We start from the raw sequence: 10056 nt of genomic DNA, 5'->3' as shown, positions 1-10056 counted from the left end.
GAATACATGCTAATGCTTAGAAACACTTTACCAATGAGTTATCATCAGAAAAAGCATCGGATATGCACCATTGGTGAAGATTGATGGTAGAATGATCCAATTATCATACCACAACCTTTTGTTCATCGTCCCAGGTGACAGGCATATAATTCCAGATACACCAGGAAAACTGTTTAGTACCGCGGTGGGAACGTGATGATTTGAACCAATTTTCATACCTCAATCAGATAACAACAGCAATGTTTATGTTCTCTGCTTCCTCATTGTATAGTTGCCTGTATTTAGAATCTTTATACCCAACATGATTCAAATCAATTAACTAAAATTTTGTATATTCGCCTGCAGAAAGTATTAACAACCTGGGCCGGCTCAAATACCCGACGCAACCTCTATTAAAAATTTACAGAACGACGTGGAGATGCACATTGCCAAGAAAAACAAGTAAGGAAGGGCTAAGTTCGGGAGTCACCGAACATTTTATAATCTCGCATGATAAAGTGATAATCGAGATTTCATTATCCGTCATTTACATATTTTTCAAATACCGTATTTGTGTAAAGTTTTATTCCGCTATCATCATTGGTCCTAATGTATATATCATACAGAGAAGGCATCAGGTAGAATTCAAAATAGCGTTATATTGGAAGAAGGCGTGGTTATAAACCGATTTCACTCATATTTCGTACATGTCATCAGGGTGTTAAGAAAATATTATATACCGAATTTCATTGAAATCGGTTTAGTAGTTCCTGAGATATGGTTTTTGGTCCATAAGTGGGCGGCGTTACGCCCATTTTCAATTTAAAAAAAAAACCTGGGTGCAGCTTCCTTCTGCCACTTCTTCCGTAAAATTTAGTGTTTCTGACGTTTTTTGTTAGTCGGTTAACGCACTTTTAGTGATTTTCAACATAACCTTTGTAGGGGAGGTGGGCGTGGTTATTATCCGATTTCTTCCATTTTTGAACTGTATATGGAAATGCCTGAAGGAAACGACTCTGTAGAGTTTGGTTGACATAGCTATAGTAGTTTCCGAGATATGTACAAAAAACTTAGTAAGGGGCGGGCCACTCCCACTTTTCCAAAAAAATTACTTTAAGATATGCCCCTCCGTAATGCGATCCTTTGTGCCAAGTTTCACTTTAATATCTTTATTTATGGCTTAGTTATGACACTTTATAGGTTTTCGGTTTCCGCCATTTTGTGGGCGTGGCAGTGGGCCGATTTTGCCCATCTTCGAACTTAACCTTCTTATGGAGCCAAGAAATACGTGTACCAAGTTTCATCATGATATCTCAATTTTTACTCAAGTTACAGCTTGCACGGACGGACAGACAGACATCCGGATTTCAACTCTACTCGTCACCCTGATCACTTTGGTATATATAACCCTATATCTAACTCTTTCAGTTTTAGGACTTACAAACAACCGTTATGTGAACAAAGCTATAATACTCTCATTAGCAACTTTGTTGCGAGAGTATAATAATAATACAATTTAATTTATTAAAGTCTATAACTGTTACATTCTCAAATGTGCTATTTCTCCGTGCATGACTGTAGGTTTCCTAATTCTATAGCGGAACCAACCATGATAATTGTCCCAACTTGAATTACTTTTTTCCAAAGAAAGATATGGATTTTTGTATTTTTAAGTAACTCGAACAGTAGTAACATAATCAAATCTTCCTTTTTTAATAAAATAAATAAACGAAAGAACTCAAATAATTAGTTTTCTTAGACGTATTGTGTATTTTAAAGCAGTTAGTGGATGCTCTTTTTACAAATCTAACTTTTGCACGAATTCGAATTCACTTCAAACAATTTCTGGATTGTGCCGCATACTTATAGTACGGTTCGGTAAAAACCTCACCAACGTTCCTAGTTTTTGAGTTATTGATCTGAAATTTAGACACATTCTCTTTTCCCCCCAAGATTCTGCTCATTTTCGGAACTTCTAACATCGGACCATTATAGTATATAGCTGTTACACAAATTGATCGATCAAGTTCTTGTATGGAAAACTTAAACAATTGTCATCACAAAATTTGGCACAGATTATTATCTGAACTTCGAATATATTATTACGATGGGAACACTATAGCATTTAGCTACCATACAAACTGACAGATCAAAGTCAAGAACAGCGTTCTTTTTTTAATATTTTGTCCTATAAAAATGCATTCGACAAAGGTATTTCAGCTTAGAGGGCCGAACCTAACATAGTTTCTTGTAAAACTGCTTCAAAGAAATAAGAAAACATTTTCAATTGTTACTATACCACATAAGTTTAAGTCATTTGCAAATAATTATAATTGTTTCAATTGGAAAATGGTTTATTTTCTATTCCACAATTGCAAATTTCAATTCGATTGTTCGTAAATACGGAACATAAAAGTTATACAAGTTATTTTTTAAGATTTATTTTTTCATATCTTCACACATATTCACAGTGCCCCAGCCATAACTCTTCGATATCGGTATTTTTATATCAATCTAATTGCTTAATGATATTTGTAATTTCTGTGGTGCCTCATTTTACCGTAATTGATGGCATAGAAGAAGGTCATAGCAGCAAGGGTAACCTGGAAAAATGGTGCAACACCTGCACGTTTTGGCTGCACGTATTTGTGCTGCCAGCGCCACCAGGCACGGCTAACGGCACCAGCAATAGCTTGGGGTGACTTGTTGCGGCGACTCAGCCAAGCGCCAATCTCACCAACTTTGATTTGACCGAATGGCACATCAGCTGTAAAGAAAAACATTTTTTAATAATATGTGTACACATTTCTTGGCAAAACTAAATTTGCTGTTGGAAACGTCATTACGTAATGGCACCCGTCACATTTTCTATATAAATTTTACAAACCTTTGCCATAGAAACGTGCTGGATCGTATGGTCCATGGACCTTTGGGTTATACTCAGCTGGATAGTCACCAAATGCCATTTTTACTCCTAAAATTATTTGATTATAAAACGAAATTCAGTGAGCACTAAATTGAAAACTTACCTTCTTCAACAGACTGCAAATATGACAGCTTTGACAATTAGTGATATAAGCGATGTCACTACGTATTAAGAAATCGTTACTAATATCGATTACTTTTATCCCTTGCTGAATAAAAATTATCTCAATGTAGTCGAGTCAATGAGAAGTATACATTCTTCTGTATTTTTATTAACTAACACAATTGAATATTTCGATAAACACAGTAAGCAAACCAAGCTTTCCTTGTATTTTATAGAGATGTATTAAGGAGAAAAAAGTCTTTACTGCATGTATTATGTAGTTTAATTTATAATTGTTGATTTTGTTGTTGCGTGGGTCCGATGTTGCTTAATTGAAATAGAATTCTTTTTAACAAGTATTTCAAGTGCTGCCAAATTTTGGTCAATTTGTTGCACTTACACACATAAATCCAATTGGACATTTTAATTTGTTCTTGGCTTTTATGAGTATAAACAAAACATCAAAAAAGAAAATTTTGTGTGAAAAATTAGAAAAATAGTAACTAAGTTTGTGTAAATATATTTCAATAAGATAGAAGAAAATCTGGAGCTGCTACGGAAGAAGCGAAACCGTGGCAAAATGAAGTTAGAAGCGGTGAACGGGAACCTAGTATCGCTGACAGTGAAGGTACCGCCAGCGGCTGAACCAGATATTCCAATGGGCTCGGAGGAGGTGGATGAAGAAACACACCCACAACCTACATTAGCTTCCCAAGAGCAACAAAAACGTACAAAAGAAGATGGTTGCGGAGAAGAAGGGGAAAAATCAGTAGGTGGTGCCGGCAAGAAAAAAGGCACCAGAAAAAAACGCTCAACTAATTGGGAGGAGGCTGAACGGGTGAGCACAACACATAAAATAAAAGACCTAATGTCTTAATAGTTAATATAAATGCAATAAATAATAAACATATTCATTGATGCCTGTTGCTTTTCTTCCAGTGTCTCTTGGTGGAAGTTATAAAACCAAAAGTAGAATATGTTGAAAATCGTAATGTTGACGCCAAAAGCATAAAGTCGAAACGCCTTGCCTGGATGCATATCACTAAACAGTAAACTGCAGAAATATATTGAAATAATATTTTTTTTAATATTGTGTATATACATATGTATGTATACATTTCAGATTCAACGTACTAAATTTCCGACATCGCTCTCTGGAACAAATTCAGGTTCAATGGCGAAGTATGAAAAACACAGCAAAACGGGAATACCAGCAAAAGAATCCAAATGCTGGAACATTAGAGGGCTTGTCCATGGTAGAATTCATGGAGGACATGCAAAAGGATGCAACCAATTCACGCCCTCACGGACGTAGCAACGGCATTATAATCAAGAAAGAGTTACTAAGTATCGACGATGAAGATACGCCTCTAGCGGCCCTACCCACAACGACAACCACTAGTGATGATGCCTTACAAGCATCGACGCTTGCATTACCTTCCCCACCACAATCCGCTGAATCGCAGCCAGAAGTAACAATGAAGGAGCAGCCGCAACAGAACACAGCCATACGCCAAAGAAAGAAGCCAATACAGAAGAAAAAATTGCAAAACAATGATAATGCCAGCACCGATGGTGGCACTAAAGCGAAAAAACAGCAGCGTTTCAATGTATGTGATTAATTTTGTAATTGCGTTTGATTTTGATTTTAAATGTGTAAGCTAATTTAAATTTTTTTCATGATTATAATGCTGATAGATCACCCAAAACGACGCTGAACTACTCGCCAACAGCGAAAGTGATGCTCAAACTTCCAGGGCGCTGTTGAGTGCAGATGACATAATCTATAAAATTCTTCCAACCGATGAAAAATATAAAAAACAAATTTTCGACCTGATAAAACGTTCGCATCTGGCCGAAATCGAGCATGCTCGCATCGAACATGAGCAGAGACTCAGTTTCGAGACAATACATCAGGAACTGAAACTAAGTTATTATCGTAAAAATGAAGAGTTGAAGCTGTGTCAAATGCGCGAAGAGCACAATGCACGAATGCGTCAAAACGAACAGGAACACAAAGCTCGGATGCGTGCGTATGTGTTGAGTTCGCGTAATACTCCTCCAAAATGTACAAAAAATAAAGTTGGTTGCGAAGTATATGATAAAGTCGATGATAATTCGAATGCATCCAAACCTACATCCGAAGATTAAATATATATTAAGAAGGCTAAAGTGAAAACAGTATTTTAAAGATTAGCAAAATAATGTTATGTTGTAGAAAATACAAATATTTTACTCCTGCAACACAGATTTAACGCTGCCATGCAATTTACTAGTATTGTTCTAATTTTTACTAATGATTTTATGTTTTACGGTCGAATATCCATTTTAAAAACTAACTGGTATACACTTGCAAAATGGTTGTGTAATTGAAAATAGATGGTGCATGCATTTGACCATTGAAATTATCGAACAAGACAATACTCAACTATTTTATAATTGATCACGTGCTATTATAAGTTGATTTTTATGTAAAGTAATTTTAGTTTATGTTTACTTTTGTGCTCATTACGACGAACAATACCCTGCAGCATTCACACAACACGTCGGGTTGTTGTAGTAGGCGCTAAAAACATCCCTGAAGCAATCTGGGGTCCGTTTTGGTTACGTAGAATGGGAACGTCGGGTCTACGCAAGTGGTTGCAGACTGATTTATTAACGATCAAGGCCTGTCGACAAACCAGCAGCGATCTTCTTACCGACAACTGTTTGGAGTTTTGCTACAAAAACAATTATAACCATAAGCCTTTATTTTGGACATATATTATTATTTGTAATTACAATTAGTTGTAACTTTTCTTCTTTTTCCTTTCTGTGCAATAGCCGTCAGCTACATTGAATCTAATGTTTATTACATTTTATACCGACATTTAGACGCATGAAATTTTACACAATATTTAGTAAAATTAGTCACAATGAGTTTGTCATTAACAACAACAATTGCAAATAAAATTTAATATTACTGATAACAATATTTAATAAAAAATCAAATAAAACAACCATACTTAAGCGCTATAAGATACAATGCTTAAATATATTTTTGACCGACTAGATGCAACAACAGTGCCTTCTCATATGAATTCAATGAAGTCTACACAAATGACACAAATGTATTTTAGGAATTCCACGAAGAGCTACTAAGGCGCTTAATTACTTGATGAAAGACTTTCCAACTTTGATTATTTTAAGTTGCAGTCAATGTATATAAACAACAATGATATGTATTTTTAGCTTATGTTTACATATGCCTATATACTTACATATGAACATGTGTGTGTACATAAAACAATAATGGTCGCCGGATATAAAGTTAGTTAGAAAGGGGTTTGGGCAAAAACAGAGAACTGTGTGCATTTGTGATTAGAATCAATGAAGGAATGAGTGATGACAAAAAATGAAGAAGAAGACACAAACAGAAGTGGCAATTACTCTAGTCAAACCAAAGTCATTTTTTTACAGTAACCAGGATTGCATGCCGACAGTATCATGACATTTTACTATACCCTAAACAGGGTGTATTAAGTTTGCCACGAGGTTTGCAACATGCAGAAGGTAACGTCAAAGACTCTATAAAGTAATATGTACATGTATATGTTATATATAAATAATCGGTCACTGAGCCGATTTAGGCTTGTTCGTCTGCCTGTAAACAACCGAACTAGTCTCAACTTTTGAGATATCAATCTGAAATTTTGCATACATCATTATACCCTGAACAGGGTATATTAAGTTCGTCACGAAGTTTGTAACACCCAGAAGGAATCGTCGGAGACCCTATAAAGTATATATATAAATGATCAGTATGTCGAGCTGAGTCGATTTAGCCGTTTGTCCGTCTGTCTGTTCGTCTGTCTGTATATATACGAACTAGTCCCTCAGTTTTTAAGATATCCTTTTGAAATTTTGCAAACGTCATTTTCTCTTCAAGAAGCTGCTCATTTGTCGGAACGGTCGATGTCGGACCACTATAACATATAGCTTTCATACAAACTGAACACATAGTTACTAACAGAAATGTACCTGTGAAGGGTATTTAGCTTCGGTGCAACCGAAGTTAACGTTTTTTCTTGTTTTCTTCTCAGGAAGCGCTTCAGCCGCAAAAACCTGAGCCACTGTAAGATATAGCTGCCGCACAAACTGAACAATCCAAATCAAGATAAAAATTTTCATATACATATATTATTCATTTATTAAGCAACGTTAATTTGACTTGAAGGTTGTATGTATCAAACAGGGAGTCTACGGGGAATATTTTTGCATTGGATGCCCACCGTTTACGGGTTACGTTTTAAAATTTAGTTATGAAGGTTGATCCATTTTGAACTTCCCTACGCTTAGTATGTTTTTACTTGTATTTGTATGTATAATTGCATAAGAAATGCTCCTTTGAAGGGTATCTTAGTTTTGGTGCAGTCGAAGTTAAGGGCTTTTCTTGTTCTAAATGGAAATCCACAACGATAACAGCTGCTGCATGCCAATATTGTCAATATAGGCTCATACATATGTACATATCTACATATACATATGCACGAGACACCTACATACTTATGTATATGTACATATGTATGTACATACATATGTATATTTTACCCCCAAAGGACAGCCTTATGCAATTAAACGAAGGAGCTTCTCTTATACTTTCCCATTAAGCGCAATATCAGCTCAGATTTACAAATACATACATATGTATGTACGCATGTACGTGCAGAGAAAAGTTATTTCTACGCACATGTGTACTAAATATTACCATATGTACATATGTATGTATGTATATGGATGTCGGTGATATTATGGGAAAGCTAAATGCGCACGTTGTTATGTCGCACTGATAAGCGTGCAATTGCTATGAAAAATAATATCAAAACAAAATACGAAAATTCATACATAGAATGTATGTATGTACATATGTATATAACCGCGCACAATTTGCACAATATCCTTGCAGTCACAGGCTACATACTTACATACATACATACTTATAAAGTTTGTTTACAATGCAGTGATGCGCACTGAATGGACCTTTGTTGCTGCTGGTCGAAATTGAAAACACCAATGACATACATACTTATTTACACATCTACACAAATTTTCTAGGTAAGTTGGGCTCAGCATACGTGCATTCATATATGTATGTATGTATACGTAAATATGTATATATGTATGTATATTTACAAATGCATACACACCCACCGAACTAAAAGCACTTTTACTTTTTCTATGCGCTTCCATCTACATACTTATGTACATATACATTTGCTTGTATTTATGTATGTCATTCTATTTACAAATGTTATATGGAAACCATCAGTCAACAGCATCTAGTGCGTCTGGCTGCATTCAGTTGAATCAGGTGGCGTTTATCTGTTGCGCTGTAGCTTTGCTGTGTGCTGCTGCCGCTGTGTGCGCGTAGGTTAGTGGGCATTTGTAACGATGTGCCGTTATGGAAACGCGTCATGCTCCTGATTGCACTGCAATATGCCACACATTCGGTATTAAAATACTTATTGCATGTAGGTATGTATGTATGTGCGTGCATAATGCAGGTATGAATGAAAGGTTATTTTTTGTTGTGGCATCATTGCGCAACATCAACACTACACTACATATTTATGTACAAACATATGTACTTATGTACATGACCAAGTGTAAATATACATACATACATATGTACTTATATGCGTGTCTACTAATATTTGGCTACATGCATATGTATGTATGTATGAATGCATGTGAACGGGACAGTAAGTGCGTACACAGCAGTCAATGCGCGTATGTGCTTTGCACTTTTTTGCCTCGAGTGTAGCTATTGCGTATTGTTCCAGGCTATTAATACTGCACGGCATTGGCTCGTATTTTAATAGCAAGTGCTGGCTAATATACATACACACTTAAGTAATTCTGCATAAGTGTGTGCATGAATATAAAAGCTCTCGGCCAAATTTGCCTTTTACGCATTTGATAAAAAATAGCGTTTATTAATAAAAACAACAAATATTTGTCACGTGACCTAAACCTATACAAAAGGCGTTGATTTGCTGAAGAGCAAGCCCCAAATGACAGCATTGGAAAGGGTTTGTTGTTGTAGCAGAAGAAAAAATTTCTCAAACAATTCTTTGAAGGATGGTTTACAGCCCGTAACATAATCGCCTGAGTAAACAGGCATCCAATCGGACGACACGAATCTAGCCAGTGTAGCCGCTCTTAATTCGCTGATCTATGTCAATGTCGTCGTATATCTCGAACAGCTCATCGTTCCATCGACTGCGGAATTTCTTGCCAATATGTACAGGGCCATAAATCTTCCGCATAACGTTTATTTCGAAAACTCGTACTCGCTTACTCATCAGATGTCATAGTCTGTGCCTCTGCACTATATAGCAGGAGGAGGATGATGAGTGACTTGTAGAATTTGGTCTTTGTTCGTCGAGAGAGAACTTTACTTCTCAATTGCCTACTCAGTCCGAAGTAGCACCTCTTGGTAAGAGTTATTCTGCGTTGGATTTTCAGGCTGACATTGTTGGTGTTGTCTATACTGGTTCCAAAATAGACGAAATTATCCACGACTTCAAAGTTAAGACTGTCAACAGTAACTTGAGAGCCAAGTCACGAGTGCGATGACTGGTTGTTTGATGACAGGAGACATTTCGTCTTGTCCTCGTTCACCACACCCTTTTCCTTGCTTCCTTATCCGGTCTGGCGAAAGCAGAAATGTTTATTTACGTGTCGTGCTTATATTACGATCCCAAACTCAGCGCACAACCCTTAGGAGGGATGGTTCGCCTTCACACTTTAGCTCGCCTTCAAACGGCAGTGTTTTGACTACCAAGAGAATACTTGGTCTAACGCCGGAGGTCGTGAGCTTAATGTGACCTATCTTTCTGTTTTACCACGGAAGATAATGAAGAAGTTATGAAACAACACTTAGCCAAGGATATATACTAAGATTTTCGTTTACATCTCTGTTGGATTCGTGGTGCTGGTCGGGAGAGTGATCGAGCTCTGGTCCTGTTAGTGCGCATCTTTAAAAATATCTTCCTTATATGTACATA

General features: G+C 36.5%; 2 protein-coding genes across 2 annotated transcripts; one reads left to right on the top strand and one right to left on the bottom strand.

Annotated features, from left to right (window-relative positions):
- Positions 1–2306: 2306 nt before the first annotated feature.
- Positions 2307–3088, bottom strand: LOC120771727 (putative ATP synthase subunit f, mitochondrial). The gene is made up of 3 exons (XM_040099882.1): positions 3009–3088; positions 2867–2953; positions 2307–2746 (listed from the first exon to the last, which is right to left on the bottom strand). Exons 2-3 carry the CDS (start codon positions 2943–2945, stop codon positions 2502–2504), a joined length of 324 nt encoding a protein of 107 aa, XP_039955816.1. The 5' UTR covers positions 2946–2953; positions 3009–3088; the 3' UTR covers positions 2307–2501.
- Positions 3089–3442: 354 nt separating this feature from the next.
- LOC120771726 lies at positions 3443–5929 on the top strand. Its single transcript, XM_040099881.1, has 4 exons — positions 3443–3845; positions 3947–4056; positions 4131–4617; positions 4706–5929. The coding sequence occupies exons 1-4, from the start codon at positions 3588–3590 to the stop codon at positions 5156–5158; spliced, it is 1308 nt and encodes a 435-aa protein (XP_039955815.1). The 5' UTR covers positions 3443–3587; the 3' UTR covers positions 5159–5929.
- Positions 5930–10056: the final 4127 nt, after the last annotated feature.

Source organism: Bactrocera tryoni, chromosome 3 (assembly GCF_016617805.1).
Source record: "Bactrocera tryoni isolate S06 chromosome 3, CSIRO_BtryS06_freeze2, whole genome shotgun sequence".
Taxonomy (NCBI): Eukaryota; Metazoa; Arthropoda; class Insecta; order Diptera; family Tephritidae; genus Bactrocera; species Bactrocera tryoni.
Note: the sequence above shows the minus strand (reverse complement) of the source record. Positions and strands in the feature narration are given on the sequence as shown.